At 45.0% G+C, this 20,882-nt stretch overlaps 2 protein-coding genes and 1 pseudogene across 2 annotated transcripts; 2 read left to right on the top strand and 1 right to left on the bottom strand.

The window, feature by feature from the left end:
- Positions 1-4,240: 4,240 nt before the first annotated feature.
- On the bottom strand, positions 4,241-6,199 carry LOC123819013 (annotated as a pseudogene).
- A 409-nt stretch (positions 6,200-6,608) lies between these two features.
- Positions 6,609-7,544, top strand: LOC123819015 (olfactory receptor 4D1-like). The gene has a single exon (XM_045839324.1). The coding sequence runs from the start codon at positions 6,609-6,611 to the stop codon at positions 7,542-7,544; it is 936 nt and encodes a 311-aa protein (XP_045695280.1).
- Positions 7,545-13,772: 6,228 nt separating this feature from the next.
- LOC123819016 (olfactory receptor 4D2) lies at positions 13,773-14,708 on the top strand. Its single transcript, XM_045839325.1, has one exon. The coding sequence runs from the start codon at positions 13,773-13,775 to the stop codon at positions 14,706-14,708; it is 936 nt and encodes a 311-aa protein (XP_045695281.1).
- Positions 14,709-20,882: the final 6,174 nt, after the last annotated feature.

Here is a 20,882-nt window from a genome sequence, read left to right as displayed (position 1 = left end):
GAGGTTAAGAATAGTTTAGGAAATGGAGAAGCCAAAGAACTTATAGGTATGACCTATGGACATGAACTAAGGGGGTGGGGAATGCAGGAAGGAGAGGAGTCCAGGGCAGAAGGGAATAAAGGGGGGAAATAAGGGACAACTGTAATACCATAATCAATAAAATATATTAAATAAATAAATAAATAAATAAAATACCATCCAAAATAATAAAATACCTAGGAAAAATTTAACACTAAACACAAAACAGTCAAGTACTTGAAAACTACAAAACACTGTTGAAAAAAGTTAATGAAGACCTAAATGAATGAAAAGACACCCCATGTTCACTGATTGGAAAGTTTAATATTCTTAAGATAGCTCTACTCCCCAAAGTGATCTGCAGATTCAATGCAATCCCTATCAAAATTCCAATGGCCTTTTTATTTTTTGCAGAAATGATCTATCCAAGTCTCAAATTCATATGCAATTAATTACAAGGGACTCCAATTAGCCAAAATAACATTGACAAAGAAAAAGTAGAGAGCTCATACTTCCTGATTTCCAAACTCATTAAATCTATAGTAATTGAAACACTGTGGTATCAGCCTATGGATAAACATGTAGACCAATAGAATAGAATTGAATGTCCAGAAATAACCTAAAACATCTATGGCCAATTGATTTTATTTACAATGGTGCTGAGACCATTCGATACAGAAAAAATAGTAGCCTCTTCAAAAAATGGTGGAGCCAACTGGTTCCACATGCAAAATAATAAAGCTGCACCCTCATTCATTCCCTATAAAAAAATAACTCAACATGAATTAACTATCTAAATATGAGTTAAAATTATGAAAGTTTTAGAAAAAAATAAACTTTCATGACCACAAATTTGTCAATGGATTTTAAAATTTCACACTAAAAGCATGAGCAAATAATATATTAGACTTCATAAAAGCTAAAATCTTTTGTACATCAAAGTGCATTATCAAAATATGAAAAGATAACCTACAGAATGGGAGAAAATATTGAGTATTTGTAAATCACACATTTTATGAGTCTAATATTCAGTATATAGAAAGAACTCTTATAACACAAAAATAAACAAACAAACAACACAATTTAAAAGTCGACAAAGAACTTAAATGGGCATTTTTCCAAACAAAACATACAAATGGCCAATAAACACAGAAAAAGATGCTCAATACCAGTGGCCATTAAGGAAACGCAAATCAAAAACACAATGAAATACCACTTCAACCCTGCAGAGATGGCTAAAATGAAAAGACAGATAATAAGAGGTGCTGGTGATGATGTGGAGAAATCATCACTGCTCATACACTGCTACTGGGAATATAAAATGGTACACCCAATGGAAAACAAGATGGCAGACCCTTCAAAGGATGAACATAGAGTTATATGACCCAGGACTTCCACTGTTAGGCATAAACCCAAGATAATTCAAAACATATGTTTACACAGAAACTTCTGTACAAATGTACAGCAACATTGTTTATAACAGTCAAAAAGTAGAAGCGATCCAAATGTTCAAGAACTGATTAATGGATAGTCAAAAGTGGTATACCCATATGATGAAATATTATTTGGTCATAAAAAGAAATGAAGTTGATACATGCTACAATATGGACAGACCTTGAAAACACTATGCTAAGAGAAAGAAGACATAAAATACCACATATTATATAATTCCATGTATGTGAAATATTCAGAATAAGCCAATTCATAAGGACAAAAAGTCGTTTAGTCTTTGCTAGGGACTGGGGAAAGGACAGAATGGGTAGAGACTGCTGAAAAAATATGAGGTTTCTTTTTGGAGTGATGCAGCTGTCTGGAGTCAGAGAGTGGTGACAATTTCACAGGCTTGTGACTATGCTAAAACCCACTGAGCTGCACACTTTAAAATGGTGCATTTTGTGGTGTATGAATTATATCGTGAAGGTAAACTTTGCCAATTTCTATTGGGAAGGTCTCTACAGCTGTAAGGACAACAGATCAGGGGCTGGGGTGAGAGAGACCTTAACAATCGTACATGTGAAAAAGGCTTCTGCGTTTCCTCTGTAAAGGGTGTGACCTGGACCATGTCCTAGGACACAGCTCACTTCTTCCACTACATTGGTGGTAGCAGAGAGAGGAGCCTTGTACTGTCCATGGTGCTGACCTCAAGGGACTTGGTTCTTGTAAACCTTCCTGAGAATTCATTTTCCTTAAGGGCTCTTATCCTTCTTCATCTTAGTCCTATGATCAGGGCCCCTGAAGAGTTTATAAGCTGCATCTGATGCAACAGCTCACATACTTTTTAATAACTCCCATTGCTCTTGCCCTGAGCAGCCTGAGCCCAGCTTCAATTCACAAATTAAGCCTAAGTTTTGTCCTCTGAGGACTGTCCCTCCCCTTAAGGCCAATCCTATATGTGTTCCTGGTTTTAGAGAGGCCAGAGAAATGGAGCTGTGGGAGAAGGGTGGCCTGGAAGATGGGGGGGGGGCCCTAAGTCCACTTGGCCACTTTGGGCTGGAGGTAGGTGATGCTGCCAGTGTCCTTCTTATGGACAAGTCAGCACTGAGAAGGCTCCTGCCAAAGCCTATTGTAAGATAAGCATGGGGTGGAGGGAAGGTATGGGGAAGTCATGGGGCAAGAATACTGGGGGGCAGGATTTGGAGAACAGTGCATTTCATCTGGAAATAAGGCTTTTCATCTGTATTGGCTTATGTATTGGGTGGAATTTAGGACAGAGGGTGGGAGAAAGAGCAGAATATAGATGATACTGGTTTCTCCCCCGCATCCCACATACAATCTACAGCTTCTTTCCACACCCAGGGGAAAACAACAGGGCCTCTCTCACACTTCCTACCCTCTAATGTTTCCCTTCTAATCTTTTATTACACTACCTTCCTCCTCTTCCTGTCTGCTGCCTCTCCCACTCACTTCAGGTTTTCACCCCTTCTTTATTGCTATACCTCCATCTTATCCTTCCTTAAATCCTGTGTCCAATAAAACCTCTTAATGCTCCCAAGATGACCTCCAACTAGATTCACCCCTATTTTTGGAACCACTTATTTCTCCTCCCCTCCTTCCTCTTAGTCTAATGGGGACTGATGTTCTGAGAGCAGGACAGATGGGAGACAAGATTGAGTAACAATAGGAAGCAGCCTGGAATCCTTCCATTACCCTATACATATCATGCCCTTCCTTTATGTCTCTTTGTTTTCTTTCCCATCTAGAATCCCTCTAAATCTATTCTCTGTGAAGGTAGGTGGAAGAATCATTTCCAAAGATTCTTATGAGTGTGTAGAAAGAATGCTGGCAATGCTAAGATGACGCTTCTGGGTTCGTGAACATGGTGACGCTGGGCATTAGAATCCTGGCTGCCCTTCAAGGTCCTTTATACTGAACTTTTTTATGCAGTGGCTACTCTATCTCCTCTCACCTCTCTCAGTGGTCTGACCTGTCCTGGAGCTCCATCCACTATGAAAATATCATGCATTCTTTTGGGAAACATCTATGAGAAAGTTTGTATGTCCCCTAGGAACTGTGTAGCACTAAACATCAGATTCACATTGAATCACAAGCACATGTGAGGTTGCAGAGCCATCCTTATGGAAATCCTTGAATACATGTAATGTATGGAAGAGCTCATTACTCTCAGGCCTTGAGGGAGAGGTAGAATTCAAATAAGTGAACAGAATGGGAAGGTGATCAGGTTGGGCACTGGCCTGACAAAAGGCTCTGAGGCCAGAGAACTGAGGAGCTCAGTTTGGATGAAGCCAAGGATTCTTAGAGGGGAGCAAGTAGGAAGAGAATTCTAGTTAAGAGTGCAGTTCTGGGACTAATTAGAGCTGGTTCAGAGTCTGAGCTCTGCTACTCATTTTTTTGTGTGAGCTGGGGAAAATTATGTAACCTCTTTAAGCCTCAGTTCACTTGTCTGTAAAGTGGGGGTAATTAATAGTAATTACTATATTTTATAAGCATGAGAATAGTGCATGAGAATTAAACAGGATAATGCTCAACATTGGGCCTAGCACATAGTAATCACTCAATAAATGTTTATGACTACAATGACAACAATTACTATCACTAACAATAAATGTCTGACTACTTCTGTTGAACAGCAGGTGGATCTGCAAAGAAAGTCCGGAGCCAGGTTGTGTGGAAACCCCTAAAAACCCATGTAAGTGTGAATTCTTTCCTGTAGACAGTGGAGAACTGTGAATTTTTTTTTAAGGAATTAACAATTTTATTGGGTTCAGAATAGAAGTCCATGTGTGTTGAGGACCTCTATATTTGTCATACATTTTTTCCCTTCTATGTTCTTTTAGGCCTATTTCATAGCCTCATGAGCTGCTTTTTCTTCCGGTAGTAAATCTGGCCCTTCTCCTTCCTCTTCTCCAGAGTGGACATGACTACCTGGTGCTTCCAGCCAACCTCATGAGCCAGTACCCGAGGGAGGCAAACTTTCATGTAGGTTTACAACACACAGCTTTGAGGATAGCAGGAATCACATTCTGCTTTTTCTTGTCATAGAGTGGCAGGATCTGCGGGATTCTGTCAAACACCTTGATGTGGTCTAGGGAGGCCAGGCCTCTCCTGGTCTTAGAGGGGAGCATGCCTCACAGGTCTGCCAAAGGATGCAGCTGGGGGTTTGGAAGTGGGTCAGGGTCACAGGATGGGCTGGTATCATCCACTTGTGGAGGAAGGCCAGGTACTTCAACTTGTTTCTGCAGAAATTGCCAGAAATGTTGATGCTCTCTCAGTGTATGACCTCTGGGCTCAGCAATACCTGCTTGGCCACCATGGCTGCCCAGTGACTCAGGAGTTGACTGCAGCCATTCAGCACTTCCACAACCACCTCTTAAAAACTATGGGACATTTTTTGAAAAAAAAATTGATCTAGAAGAGAAAATATCTTTTAGGCAGTTGACTTATACATGATGTTGTGCAGTGTGCATCTCTAACTGATATAGGCCTATAAAAGGGTATGATAGCTGTAGTCTTTATACAGACAAACATAAAAATAGAGCTAATATACCTACACTGATGGCATTTGAGGAATAGTGACCAGGTGGGAGGGTTGGGGCAGCAGATTTCTCAGAGAGGCCAAACCATGCCATTTAAGATGTTGCCCACCCAGTCTCACTTCCACAAGGGCACAAAGCCAGAGACAAATACATATTTCCCTCTGTTGGGTTTGCTCTGATGCCTGTCCAGGAGTGTCTGCTCCACTCTTGCCTGCCTCAGGGCTTCCTGCCCTAGTGGGCGGGGACAAGCCCATTCTAACCCTAAATCATCATATCATTTTCCTTCAAAAGGCTGCCAGAAGTTCTCAGTTGCCCATGGAGATGATTTTCAAATGGTTCCCTGTTGGGAGTCACTAAGCCACAGAATAAACAGAGTGCCTCTCCTGGCAACATCATTTTTACACAAATATTTAGGATAAATACGAGTTTTTGATGAGATAAACATGGCAATATTCTGAGTACTGTTAACACCTCACAGGTAACTTTAGAGATAATTCTGATTTCTGTTTGTTTACAGAAGTTAATACAAAATAATTGGTATGTATTTATTCAGTGTGGCTCTGCTGTTCCTCCTGTGTCTGAGGCGGCAAACAGGGAGGAGTCCTCTTCCTGTGTTCTGTTATCGACCTGGGGTGGGGACTTGGGAAATTTTCCTGAACAATTAAACAATTTAGGAAAACTATAACCCAAGGGAATGGGTTTTAACCCAGTTTATTTTTCAAGTGAATGTCTTTTAGACCTGTCACTGAACAAAAGAAAATGTTTCTTCCCTATCCTATATTATATATAACACCTTGGACTTCCCAAAGTTTTAGAAGCCACATGCTTATCATTTAAAAGCCCTGTCAAAGATTGTCTAGAGAGACAATGGAAAATGCACATAAATTTTAAAATAGGAAACATGAGAGTTCAAGAAATTTGGCGTTTGCCCTGGGCTACATTGAGCTCCCTGTGCAGAGGGTCCCATGACAATAGATGTCATTAGAGAAGCATTTCTGTGGAAAAGTTGGAGAAGCACTCATCATCTAGGCTGCACTACAGTTGAGATCATCTGCTTGTTTCCCTGCACATTTGTCTCTGAATTTGTCCATGACAACTTCCTCTAGTGCACGCCTCTCTTCCTCAAACCTCTGCCATGAGGAAGCATCTATTTGTTTATTTAACAATGGCTAGCCTCTACTTGCCATACTCAAGGCTTTTGCACCTAGGTTGATAATATTTGTGGTCACAGGTGCTGGCTGACATGTTTATTCTTCACTGATGGTCCAACTGTATTTGTGTTGATTTGGGTTCACTAGGCACATACTGGGCACAGCGGGTATGAATCAGATATGAAACCCATGGACAAGGACTGTGGTTGGAGGAGAAAAAGACCCATAAATGCCCATAATACAATGTTGGGTGTGGTTAGCGAGGTAAGTCTGTGAGAGCCTAAAAAATGTGTTTATCTCCATGGAAGGCTCTCCTAAGTTTCATCTTGGAATAGCACAGAATAGTGACTTTGATCAACTCCATCCTGAAACTCCACAGGAAAATGATGGAATTTTCATAATGTTTGTTTTGCAGGTTTCTCTCTAGGTATATGGGAGAGATCCCATGGAACCACAGAACAACACATGGGTATCAGAGTTTGTCCTCTTAGGGTTCTCACAGACCCAGGAGCTCCAGAAACTCCTGTTCCTGGTATTTCTCTTTGTCTATGTCACCACTGTCTTGGGAAACCTCCTCATCATGGTCACAGTGACCTTTGACTCCCGGCTCCACACCCCCATGTACTTTCTGCTTCGAAATCTGGCTGTCATAGACCTCTGTTTCTCCTCAGTCACTGCCCCAAAGATGCTAGTGGACTTCCTCTCTGAGAAGAAGACCATCTCCTACCAGGGCTGCATGGCCCAGATCTTCTTCTTCCATCTCTTGGGAGGTGGAACAGTCTTCTTTCTCTCGGTGATGGCTTATGATCGCTACATAGCCATTTCCAGGCCCCTTCACTATGTCACCATAATGAATACTAGATTGTGCGTGGGGCTGGTGGTGGCTGCCTGGGCAGGGGGCTTTGTCCACTCCATTGTGCAGCTGGCTCTGATGCTCCCATTGCCCTTTTGTGGCCCCAATGTCTTAGATAACTTCTTCTGTGACGTTCCACAAGTGCTGAGACTTGCCTGCACTGACACCTCCCTCCTAGAGTTCCTCATGATCTCCAACAGTGGGATGCTGGTTCTTATCTGGTTCCTGCTCCTTCTGGTCTCTTACACGGTCATCTTGGTGATGCTGAGGTCCCACTCAGGGCAGGCCAGGAGGAAGGCAGCTTCCACCTGCACCACCCACATCATCGTGGTGTCTATGATCTTCATTCCCTGTATCTACATCTACTCCCGGCCCTTCACCCCCTTCCCCATGGACAAGGCTGTGTCCATCAGCTACACAGTCCTGACCCCCATGCTCAACCCCATGATCTACACCCTGAGGAACCAGGACATGCAGGCAGCCATGAAGAAGTTAAGCAAGCGCCTAGTGATCTGCAACAGGGAGTGAACTTTAAATAGGTCACCTTTAAATGACAAACTTCTGTCTAAGCTTTCATTTTCACACATGAAAGCAGAAGTCTTTATGGAGTATGACAATTAGGATTAAATTAATATTTCTATGAACCAACTCCTGTGTCAGATACTGTGGTGAGCACTTTTATCTCATTTTCAGAAAACTGACAATGCATATATTATTCTTATATTAAACAGTTTGACAAATGAGGAGACATGGAGATAAATCACTTGCTCCGTAATGGGCAGCGAGGGAGTGGCAGACGTTGGCCAGACACGCATTTCCTCTGACTCCAAGGTTACAGGCAGGAGATGTGGGTGGGTCTGGAAACTCAGGGTCTCCCACACCTGCAAGGGAAAACCTGAGGGTTCCTCGTCTATGGGACAATATATCTGTGATAAATGGTCAACAGTTTCATCTTAACTCTGGAACAGTCACATTCTTTTCTGCTCTCTGGGTCTCTGCCTAATCACCCACTGTGGTATATAAGAGGTCATCTCCCTTTTAACATTGTATAAATATTATTTCCCATAAGCACATTTGCCCATTGTATGTTTTCTACTACCAAACACTCCTTGGATAGGCTGTGAACTGCTGTACTTTCCCAACACAGTCTCTACATCACTTGGAAGACATGGCTGAGAGGAGCAGTATGTAGGATGGTTGGGGAACCAAGTTCAGAGAAGGCAGGCCACATATATTAGTGTCCCAGATGTGGGGTCATGAGTTCAGTTCCAAGGCCAACCCCTCATGGCCATTCCCTCTGACTTCTGCCCTGGAATGAGAACCCCTTGAGCATAGAGGCTGTGCTTTAGTCACCTGTAAATAGTCCCAGCACCTTGACCAGTGCCTCACATGGAGAGGCATTTCTGCTTTCCCTGCATCTTGTTCTTTCCCTGTCAACTTCAGAACCTAGTTTTTATTTCTGTCACTATCATATTTCTGTTTATTCTCTCCATCTCCTTTGAGCTATGTGTCACTTAGTAAAAGTCTTTGGCCTTGTCTAATGTTTATTCAAAGATAAGAAGATAATGTACAAGCTTGTTATTTCTTCTTCCCTTCTAGCAACCATCCCATACAAGAAATAAAAGTCTTTTGGGGTTCTCTCTAAGCCATCATTGCAACTCTGACTTTAACTTTCCTGTTCTCATTTCACACTTTTCTCCCCGTTCACAGTGGACCTATGGAGGTGAGGGGAGAGGAAATGACTTAGTGTCCTATTTCATCTGTGAGGTCCCTCAGAAAGCTTTTCCTCCTTTTACATGAAATTCTCTTAAGTGACCGATGATACTCTTCCCATCCTCCACATTGTCTTTTCTCCAGGTGCAACATCTGCTAATTACAATCTACACTGTTGACCCAAAGGGAAGAAATGTGAGAAAAATGTCCTCAGATGTATTGTACACATGTTAATTCCACAAGATGAGGTGCCTGATTCTTCACTGAATTTGTTGAGAAATACCCCATTTAAATGGATACAGCTATATCCAGGAAAGTTTATACCTTTAAGACATCTTTTACTGAAGCTATGCTGTTTTTACAATGTAAATTTGACTCAGATCTAAATTTATTAACCCTAAATGGGTTGTTGCAATGTCTCCCACTATAAAGACTTTAGAGGGGAAAAAATGTTCATAAAATGGCTTACCTTAAAAAATATCCCCAGTGCTCTGATGCTGTCTTCAGTAGTGTAGTGGGACAACAATAGACTCTGAGGCCATGGGGTTCCAGTTCAGGCTCTAACTCCTGTTGGTTGTATTCCTTTCAGACATCAATGAACCTCTACTTCTTTAGCTGTGAAATTTCCATAATGCCTCACGGTGTTGTGCAGATCAGTGGCATGATTGCAAAACATCCAGCACAGTCCCTGGCACATAGTAGTTGCTCAGTTAATGTTAGTTCTTTCACATATTCTCATTTACCATTATTATGATGATGATGATTTTTTTTTACTTCCCATCTATGCTTTTCAATTAAACCAAGAAAGCTAGGCATCCTTATGATCTGAACAATCAGGTCAAGTAATGCGCTTTGGTTATGTTGTTTATTTGTAGGACTAGCAAAAAACAGCTCTCTCAAAAGAAGTCCATAAGTTATTTCAGTGATAGTCGATTAATCCCAGTCCAGAGAATATTTTACTTCTCAGCCTTATTAATCCCTAGATCCTGCTATTTCAGTTGTATTCATAATCAAGCACAGCAATGATTTAAGTGTAAAGAGGAAAAGACCTCAGCCAACCTTGTCTAAGTTGTCAACCTTATGTATGATGCACAGAAAGTGATGTGCCCATCAGGGTTCCACCAGAGAAGCAGGACCAGTGGACTGTGGATATACGAGGTCTGGCACAAATAACGCCCCTTTTAATTACAAAATCATAAGCACGTAATTCCGTAACATACCACTTTCACACTCCAGCACATCACATGACATTTTAGGTGAAATGCTAAAATTAAAACAATAAATTATTCCATCCACATTGCTGCCCCACCAACCACACTCAAGCAGACCTTATTCCTGCCAGACCCAGTACATGGTAAGAGATTTTTCTCAAGGAAAACAATCAGTCGTACACAATTGTGAGACTGGCCGGGCAAGTATGAAACCTGCAGGGCAGGCCGTCAGGAAGGGCTGGCTAGACCTTGGGCGGAAGCCGAAGTGGCAGTTCAGAATTCCACCTTCCTCAGGGAAACCTGGGTTCTGCTCCTCAGGCCTTTCAGCTATTTGCATCAGGCCCACCTGGTTATCTAGGACAACCTCCTTTGCTTAAAATCAGCTGATTATGGACATCAAAAACATCTACAAAAAAAAAAACCATAATAGCAACACCTGAAACCTAGTTAATTTTATTAACCAATGTTACCCCAATACATTTAATAAAATTAAAAAAGAATTAGTGCTTTTGAAAAATCTATATTTCTTATGTGTGGAAGAGCTTTACATTGTTTCTTATCTCTCAGGCAGATACTTTATTTTGCCAAGTATAAACCTTTCCAAGGAAGGAATTCTGACCCACGTGGAAACACTCTGTAGATCAGAGAGCTTAAAGAAGTCAGACCGTGTTTCTACAGTTCATTAAGATTACGATGCCAGTTAACTCCAGTTTTGATCAATTCCTCATAACAAGAAAATATCTGGGTTTCCTGTACCAGTCCTTGTACTGGAGGTAGTAGTAATTCACATGTAGAGAGTGCTGGCAGTTTGTAGATGACGTGAGTAGACGTGGCTATGGAAGGTGAATCCACGTTGGGGATCTGGTTGGCAAAATAAAGGGCAAGGTTTACAGGGTAATAAGTTTCCATTGTAGATACAAACATTTTCCCACCTCTGACTTTCTCTAAGTAAAGGTCAGTTAAGTTTAAAAGTGGAAGGAAAGGAGGAGGAGAAGAAAGAAAGAAAGGAATCAACCCAGTTAATCTTGCCGAGTCCATGAGAGGGAACATCCCAGTGTGCTGGGAGCCAGTTTTTGGTTCTGTGTGGGGCCCCAAGAGCAGCAGCAGCAGCTCCATCTGAGAGCTTGTTACAGAGGCAAACGCTTGGCCTCCCCATTGACCCACTGAATGAAGATGGCTGGGGCTGGGGAACACTAATTTGTTGTTTAACACGCTTTTCGGGTGATTCAAGGATAAGAAGCACTGGCCTAAGGAGAGAAGTTCTTCTAAAACTTCCAGAGTCTTTTTTTTAAGGGACTTTTTGACCTTTTGGATGTTGGCCTGGGAATCCAACATTCTACAGATCTTTGAAATGTTCATTACCCTTGGTACTCTTTTCCCCCAAGGAGTACCTCTCAAAGAGTATGTGTTTTTGAGACATTGGAAACTTTTTAACAACTCCCATTGCTCCTTTGGCCCCAGTGGTAATCAGCCCAGTCCTGCTTCCTGAGCCAAGACCAATATTTCTCCCTGAAGATATTGCCTCTTCCCCTAGGATCACACTCACTGCTCTGTATGCGAGGTATGGGAGTGGCTAGGAAACCAAAGCTGCAGGTAAAGGATCTCCAAGAAGATGTAAGGTCTGAAGGCTCTCTCTCCTTCTGGGCTGAAGGAAGGTGAGAGACCAGGGTTCCCTCATCTGTAAATAGATGGGCTGTGGGAAGGATCTAGAAACACTGGTGGAAGGTGGGGGAGAATAAACAAGGGACACAGACTTGACAGTAGTGAGTCTAAAGTGTGAGGAGGGCCTCAGAAAGCAATGCGGGGGAGTGGGAGGTTGAAAACAGATGCCCAGGGGTGCATGGGAACACCCAGGCTTTTGAAGACCAAGTGAAGAATTGGCCCTGTGGTGTAGAGGGAGGATGCCGAGAGCAAGGGGTAAGGAAATACATCACAAAGTTCTCCCCATAGTCTCTAAAAACAAGATCACATAATTGTCTACTAATACATTAAGTTAGAAAACATTTTTTGAGCAACTGCCAGATTAGAGTTGCTGTGATAGGTGCAGGGGGCTACTAAGTTACTGAATTTACAATCTAGTGAAGAGAGACAAGAAGAAAAAAGTAAATGTTATGTCTGAGTTATTTATAAAATGCATTGGAACCCAGAGAAATTCCTTCTGATTGGGAGACATGGGGAAAGGAGTACAGAGAAGGATATATCTGAGTATTTAGTTGAGAAGACAGTAGAAGGTATTCCAGGAAACAGAATCCATTACCAAAACTATGAAGATAACCAGACACAGGAATTCTATGAAGAAAGACCATTTCCTGGATACACAGATGCTGATTAGAAAGGTAGATGTAGGCTACATTTCATTGCTTTGTATGGCGTGCTGAGAGAGAGTTGCATGCATGTACGTAAGCATGGTTTTCTACCTTGAATTGACCCACAAAGCGTGTTAGGGGACTTCTAAGAGTTGGAGTTTTAAGCTGTAGGCACTACACAGTCATTAAAACATTATAATGAGGGAGAAACATGGTCAGATATGAGTGTAAAGAGACCTCTTAGACAGCTATCTAGAACATGGACTGAAATGGAAGCAGAAGGGTGGGATTAAAAAGACCTCTAATAGATAACAGATTGCAACAGGCAGGTGAGAGAGGACGGGAGATTGAGACAAGGTGGCGGGAGTGGGAGGCCGCCTCCCCCCTCAAGTGTTACCCTCCATCTCTCATCTTCCATCCCCTTCTCCACCTTTGGCCCCATTCCCTCCCTTGCCCCCATCACCTTTCCACCCCCTTCCTCCACATGCTCTATCCCTTCCTCTCACTTCCTCTTAATCTCCCTTCTTTATTCCTTTGTCTATCCTATTTCTCTTATTTCAACATCATCCTTTGTTTTCCACCTTTGTATTCAGTAACATATTCTAAAATTGTTATTCCTTTCAGAAGAGCTGAGTCCCTTTCATACAATTTCACCTTGTATTTCTTAGTCCAGAGAACCTCTCTCTCTTCTCTTCTCTTTTTTTTTGTCTCAGCACACACACCATGGATGTCCTGTCCTCACTCAATAAGGGGCCACCTACCTCAGTGACATGCGAGGAAGGGGGCACTGAAGAGGTGCACAGCCAGCAGTAAAATCACAGCCTTTTTGAGTATTAACTGTCAACAAGATTGGGCAAAGATAAGATCCACATGATAAGATCTACACTTACGACTCTGGGAGCTTACAATTGAATTATGGAGGGAAAACACAGACATGTGAAAAGTTCATTAAGACTGTAATGTGTTAAATGTTGCATTAAAAGTGATGGGTAGAAAATGTGTTAGAGACAGGACGAAGAGAGGATGCCATTGGCATAAGAGACTACACAGAGGAGGGTGATTATCATTTACTATTCCAGCAAATTTATGTGTTATTTTATTTATCCCAAAGGCTATTCTATAAAGAAAACATTTTTATTCTGCATTTTGTTGCAGATGTAGACACTGAGACCGAGAGATTAAGTAACTTACTCAAGGTCAAATCTCAAGGAAAGAGAAGCCCTGACATTCAACTGCAGGTCTGTTGGACTCAAAGTGTCTTCCCACCACTTTATTACACTGAATCTCTGAATGGTACGTTGCATGTGTCTCTGGATGGCTTTAAGGTCTCATAAATATATATGCCAGCACCAACTTGTCAACCCTCCAGAGACGGGGTTATTTCATCGTCACCTGGGAACATGGTCTGCCCATGATGATGACCATCACATGGACCTGGACAACTCAGTTTAGCCCCTGAGCACTAATGGCAACTTTAGGAATCTATGCATGTGGTTCAGTTTCCTTCGGTGTATAGAAAAGACACCATGGAATCAGGGAATCACACATGGGTGTCAGAATTTGTCTTCCTGGGGCTCTCAAAGACACGGGAGCTCCAGCTTTCCCTGTTTCTGGTATTTCTGTTTGTCTATACCACCACTGTTGTGGGAAACCTCCTCATCATGGCCACAGTGACCTTTGACTCCCGGCTTCACACCCCCATGTACTTTCTGCTTCGAAATCTGGCTGTCATAGACCTCTGTTTCTCCTCAGTCACTGCCCCAAAGATGCTGGTGGACTTCCTCTCTGAGAAGAAGACCATCTCCTACCAGGGCTGCATGGCCCAGATCTTCTTCTTCCACTTCCTGGGAGGTGCCATGGTCTTCTTCCTCTCAGTGATGGCCTGTGACCGCCTTGTTGCCATCTCCCGTCCCCTCCACTATGTCACCATCATGAACACTCAGCTCTGTGTGGGGCTGGTGGTGGCTGCCTGGGCAGGGGGCTTCATCCACTCCATTACCCAGCTGGCTCTGATGCTCCCACTGCCTTTCTGTGGCCCCAACGTCCTGGATAACTTCTACTGTGATGTCCCACAGGTTCTGAGACTTGCCTGCACTGACACCTCCATCTTAGAGTTCCTCATGATCTGCAACAGTGGGTTGCTGGATGTCATCTGGTTCTTTCTCCTCCTGATCTCCTACTTGGTCATCCTGGTGATGCTGAGGTCCCACTCAGGGCAGGCCAGGAGGAAGGCAGCTTCCACCTGCACCACCCACATTGTTGTGATGTCTATGGTCTTCATTCCAAGCATTTACCTCTATGCCCGGCCCTTCACCCCCTTCTCCATGGACAAAGCTGTGTCCATCAGCCACACGGTCATGACCCCCATGCTCAACCCCATGATCTACACCCTGAGGAACCAGGACATGCAGGCAGCAGTGAAGAGATTAGGGAGACACAGACTGGTTTTTAAAAGGGAGTGACAGTGGGTAGGTCACTTTGTTTTCCATTTGTAGAGTGGGCAGAGAGCCACTTTATCTGTTCTCTTTATTGTGGATATGTTGTGAGGGTCATAGTAGAAGAGAGGGAATTTTGAAACTAAGCAACTTACTCAGATTTTTAAGAAAAAGAAAGTATCTTTGTTTTTGTAGGTGATGTATGGTTTGACACTCCTATGATAGTAAAGTATATTCTCGTGGAAACATCCTGGAAAATTACTCCCTCCTTTCCACCTTCCTGATGGAACTTTCCTTCTGTGATGACAACATGTCCCCATAAGGGCAGTTCTGTTTTCTGTGTTTGCCTCTTTCCAATACCCCTTTGGCCCTTGTCCAGAGTGATAGAGAGAGTGCAGAACTTGGAGACTTAGCCCTAAATTGGGAGCCCTTGTTCCATTACTTACCAAACTTGTGACCTTGGATGTACCACTTAGCCCCAGTTGAATTCATGGATGCCTCCTTACTGAACTGGCATAAAACAATATGTGTCCCTATAATCTCACAGATTTGTTACAGATTCAGATGAAAATGAATAAGAATATTATGTAAATCATTGAACTGATGTAAGGATTATCGTTATTGTTACTATTGTGCCTGGCATTTATTCTTTCATCAGTTGGTAGTGTTTTAGAAGTAGGGCAGAAATGCCTAAGTGCAGTGAGGGAGGCCTGGAGAGGGCGGAGGCTGAACTCCAGAGGGGCCATGCCACTTCCCCATGGGTGAAACAGAGAAGGGAAAGTGGCATAAATTCAGGGCATGTCTGCAAGACTCTGACTACTTACTGCTATTTTCCTACATACCCCCATTTTCAGATGCAACACTTCTTGCAAATAGGAATGGGATCATTTGATCATTCGTTCAATCATATTTGTAAATATGTATTTGTAATGCCTGATGCAATACTTTATAGGAAGTGGTCTACAACAGTTTTTTTTACTATCTCTTTCTTTCCCTTACACTGATAGATATCCTGTCTCTCCTTTCCCTTTTCCCTCTCTCCCTCCTTATGTTGATTTCTGCCAATTTAGTCTTTACATTCATCTGGGGTTTTTTCCCCCCAACTTGCTGGTGTGCCTACTGTCCTCTCTGCCTGGACCTCCATGCCACACCCCTCATATTTTTCCTCCACTATCAAACTGGGGCTTTGGGGTCAGATTGTAAGGCAGAGTGAAGAGAAGAAATAGGTTGTCATTAGAGTTGAGGGGGCTATGACCCCAACAAGTTTAGATAAAAAGAGAGGATTGATTTTTAAGGATATAAGGCAGAGCTGGGTATTGTGAAAATATGAAGCTATCTGGGCTGAACAACTGGTCTCTCCTCCCTTCTTCCATCCATCCCTCCCTGCTTATGCAGCCATGTTACATGGCCCAAATGAGAACCTCAGCCCCAAATGCTGACTTTTCCATTCTGCCTTCCACAGTAGACCAGCTTAGTTTTTCGTGGTTCAAATTCCAAAGTCTCATAAGAATAATCTGATTGGCTGAGGTTGAGCCATGTGTCCCATGTGGCTGAGGGATATGTAGTTCATGTGACATAGCATGACCATCCAAGCCCACCCTTTCAGCCGGGATTATGGTGAGGTTTGTTCCCAGAGAAGGAGATATGGGTGGATGGACTCCCTCCAAACATTTCTGTCATGAAAGGAACAATCAGGGCATCCCTTAAGTGATATCCAAGGAACTCGACATTAGTTATGTCTAGACATTCTTGTTTTTATTCATTCATTGAACTAATATTTGCTGTTTGGGCACCCCATCATTCATTAAGTCACTGATTCCAAGCAGAGTGTGCCTTACTGGAAGGCCACCCTCCTTCTCCCCCTGCCCCCACTCCCTGCCCCTGGGAGTTCCTAGTGTGATGGGCCAAGGCAAGAGGGTGGGGAGGGATGGCCCTGGACCTCAGCTGACCCCTCGGCCTGGACCTGAGCATCTTTCCAGTGCTCATCAGAGACCCCCTTCTGCCTGCAGAACGTTTCTGCCCATTGCTGACTTTACTAGCAGATTATAGAAGTCAAACCCTTGCTCAAGGTCACACTGCCAGAGTGGTACTGGGCTCCCAGGCCAGCTCTCCAAGGCTCCACAGTGAGTTTTTTCTGGCCTTGCTAGAAACAGAACACTCAGAGCTGCCTTTCTCAGGAGTGTCCTCAGCACTGGAACACATACTTACACACATGCAAACACCTGAACACGCTTCTGACCCTCCCCAGCCTCTGACACAGTGTGGAGCTATTGCAGTTTGAGTGAGCCCCTTCTCCCTGCAGACTTCAGTGTTCTTGTCATGAGAATAGGTCCAAGGACCCCATTCCCAAGAACCCTTTGGAACAGGAGCAGGCCCACCAGGCCCTGGACCCTGCTCTGCTGCAGCTGTCTCCATGGGGGCCGTTGGGGCTGAGCAGATAAAGAGATCCAATCAGGCCTGTGGCCGGCAGCTCTACTGTGGCTGGCAGAAGGTTCTTGTGAAAGTGGTTGCAGAATGTGGAGTTTTCGAGATGGTCAAGGGAGGGCGGGAAGGAAGGTCCTTGGGTACTGCAGCTGAAAGATGGCAGGGAGGGAAGGCGCCCTTATGGTCTTGGATCTGGGCCTCAGCCTGGCAGGGCCAGTCTCTGCAAAGGTGTCTACTGACCCAGGGTGAACAATGCCCCTGACCAGAAGCACCAGGTCCTCATAGATGTACAGGCACAAATGCAATCCCTTCTCCCAGAACTGTGATAGACAAGGTCACAGAAGATGCATCTATTCCACAAATACATGTGGAGGCCCTGCCAGGCACTGTGTTATGTGCTCAGGCTACAGTGAACAATGGCACAGACACACTGCTTTTCTGTATGGCACTCACAGACCTGTAGGGAGCTGTAGCTTCATCAGATCCAACCACAGAAATACATGTATAATTACAGTGATGTTAAGTTCCATGAAAGGAGCTCTAAGAGTAAGGACCAGGAAGACCTAGGCACTTGAGTTGGGTGTGGTGGAACTGGGACAAGAAAGGCTCCCTGTGGTTGGGGCCTGGAGGGTCAGTAGGAATCTTCAGCCACAGAAGGGAAAGGGTTTTTATAGTTGAGACCCATAGCAGGTAGGATAAGCCCATTTCACGAGCTGAAAGCCAGTGGGTTTAGAGGGCAGAGGGCTAGGGAGAGGACTGGAGAGGGGAGGGGGCAGAAGCCAGACTGTCTGGGCCTGGGGTTTCTTTCTTTAGGAGAAGCTGCATGGAGGGCCAAGATGAGTGGGCAGAGGGGAAAGTATGCTCGTGAGACCAGTGGTACCCAGCCACCCAGAACCTCATTGTCTTATGGCCCCAGGGAGGGAGGGAGAGCAGTTGAAGGCTGGCTGGTCAGGGCCCTGATCCCCAAGGATGCCCCCATCCTTCTGCTCACCCCCTAATTCACACTTTCCAAGCAGCATTCTCTCTTTCTGTTGCCCCAGGTGGTCTTTTTGATGTGTCTCATTACAAAGCTGTTTTCCTCTGTGGCTTGGTCGGGGAATCCGATTTGCCATTTCCTGGAGAAAGAGCTTTCCTGTACGAGTCCACAGCCTCGGTGGTCCAACCAGGCCCCAAGCCTGTAATGAATGCATTTTGATTACTTATCCTATAATAAGCACTGCATTCTATGTGGAAGTCAATTCTCAGGTACACAGTGGCTCCAACTGACACATGCATTTGCTCTGAGAGTAAGTTCTAAATCATCTGGGTTCAGAATCCTGTGAGCTGGTGGTGGCTTACCCACAAACATTGTTGAGTGCTTGCTCTGTGCCAGGCCCTATGCTGCATTCTACATTTATTGTCATGATGACTGCAAGCTGCACAAAACAATGATCTGTATTTGACAATGAAGAGGCAGGCTCAGCAGATGAGGAGCTGATCAAGTGCATGACAGTGCTAGGACTGGGACCCAGGCCCATTCTTAGTCACCTCCCTGTACTGCTCTCAACAAGTTCCTGGGAGCTACGTGCTGTGGCTCCCAGAGGGAGGTTTCCTGCAGAATCAGCAGAGGCCTGAAGCAGAAGTGGAGGAGAAGAGATGAAGAGAGGCCGGGTGTTGTGCATGTAGGGCCAAGGTGGCTGGAGCATAGGGGCAAGTTCCAGTGGGGCAGAGTTGGCAGATGAAAGCAGACTGAAGGGGTAGGAGTCCAGGTGGCAGACCAACTGTTTCCTTCGGTCTTCTTGCCTGCAACTCTGCCTGCTGTCCTGCCCCTGCCATGCCTGGGGCACCTACCCTCCATGGACTGGTTGTACAGGGCCCCTGAGAGGGCCCTTCCCATCTGCTTGCCTCTCATCAGCACTTTGAACAGTCAACTGGCCAACCCCCGAGACACCGGCCAACATGGCAGACAGGTCTAGAGCCCAGGGTCCAGTGTCAAGCTTGTACCAGTAACCTACAGCAGCCCACAGTTGTGACAGACCCTTGCACAACTCACTATTGCTGAAGAACATGTCCTCTCAGAGGGCAAGCAGAGCTCACTCTGAGTTTTCTTTGGGAGTACCCTGGAAGGTGGGCAACCTAGGTCCCACTTTGGCTTCCAGCCTTCTGGGGGTACCTGGCTTCCTGAGGTCCAAAAGGTTAAGCACATTTGAGGAGCAGGCTGCCATTTTTTAACTTTCCTTCAGGAGGTTCACTGTCCCCATCTCACAGATTTGGAAACTGAGATCCAGGGAATGGTGTGATTTACTCCACGTCACATGGGGTAAGTGCTCTTCTGGCAACTCCACAGTAACTTTCCATGCAGGCCCCCTTGTCACAGGAGAGGGACCCCTGCTGAAGATAAGGAGATAAGATCAGGGCACAGGCCTTCAACTGGAGTTTGTGAAAGGATTGCCGAAGGGGCTATTTCAAGAGCAACTGTCAGGCCAGGGCGTTGGTGTGGGAGGAGGGGCTGTGGAGGGGGTGGTGTGGGTAGGGCACAGAGGGTGAGGGTGAGAGATATGAACACTCAGAACAGCCCTGCTGGGAGTCTGGAGCAGGTAGAGTCTGCACAGAGGAAGGGAGGGACACGTCCACCTGAAGAAGGGGCGAACACAGGCAGGCTGCAGAGCTCAGCAGCGGTGATTCTGGAGCTGAGTGTGGGAGGGATGAGTTCTCCAGGCAGACCAGGGTGGGGTGGCAGCAAAGGGTGAGCCAGGCTCCTCCAGTGGAGGGAGCTGCAGGAGAGAACTGCAGGAGGAAATTCAAGGAGGTATGAGAGGGCATGTGCCTTGAGGGACACTGACTGGGGTGTTAAGATGTGGAAATGAAGGCTTAGTCAAAGTCACACAGGTAGTAACAGAGCCAGATCCAAGCCAGGTGGCTCTAAGCCCCTGTAGCAAGCCTCTTGTAAAGAAGTCAGAACTTACACCTCCTACTCTGCACACCTACTACTGCTAAGCACTTAAATTCATGGAGAAGCACCAAGCTCGGGACAGGTCCTCAGCTTCTATGGAGGCCTGCTATCATTGCTCTGTGACATCTCACTGTGTCCCCCACAAGGTACAAGAGGTAGCCCCCTTAATTTTCAGGCTGACTCAAGCATCGCCTCACCCTCTCCTGGCATCTTGGAGAGAGCTGGTAAGGGTAGGGAGTAAGGGGGAGGGGCTGAATCATTAATCCTACACCATGAATTCACTCAACAAACATGTATTGAGCACCTATTGAATGCCAGGCCTTGCGCTGGGGCAGTGTGGGGACATACTACAGTAAGACAGACCTGGTTTCTGCCCTGTTGGGGAAAGAGAGGAGCATTTCCAGCCATCTGGCTCAAATCCCATGTTAGGGCTGTGGAAACTGAGGTCTGGAGAGGGGTGCAACTAGTGAGTGGTAGGACAAGGTGCAGTCCTCCTTGGAGGCATGCTGTTCCTCAGTCATCCAGCCAATGTTCACCAAGCAGCCTGGGCTCTTGGAGAACCACATCAGAGAAGTCAGCTGTGGAGAGGGTGGGGATGGGTGAGTGGTAGGAAGGCAGAAGGTCCCCAGGCTGGTGAGCTGCTGGGTGATGTGGGTGTTTCAGTCTCACAACTGCCCCCAAAATAAAAGGGAAGTTTAGAGCTCCACCTCAAGAGGCTGGGCTTCTGGGGCCCAGAACACCCCCTCCCTCACTGTAGGGCAAGATATAAAAGTCCCTTCCCAGCTACTTCCAAAGAAGAGCAGGAGGAGGGGAGAGGTCAGCTTGGGGTCTTTCCAGTGAGAAGG

The sequence above is a fragment of the Phyllostomus hastatus genome, unplaced genomic scaffold (genome assembly GCF_019186645.2).
Source record: "Phyllostomus hastatus isolate PE091 unplaced genomic scaffold, TTU_PhHast_1.1 phas_contig_3, whole genome shotgun sequence".
Taxonomy (NCBI): Eukaryota; Metazoa; Chordata; class Mammalia; order Chiroptera; family Phyllostomidae; genus Phyllostomus; species Phyllostomus hastatus.
This window is presented reverse-complemented; position numbering and strand designations above follow the sequence as displayed.

Excerpts from the sequence above, each read along its gene's own strand:
- LOC123819015 (XM_045839324.1), top strand. The coding sequence starts at position 6,609 with ATGGAACCACAGAACAACACATGGGTATCAGAGTTTGTCCTCTTAGGG.
- LOC123819016 (XM_045839325.1), top strand. The coding sequence starts at position 13,773 with ATGGAATCAGGGAATCACACATGGGTGTCAGAATTTGTCTTCCTGGGG.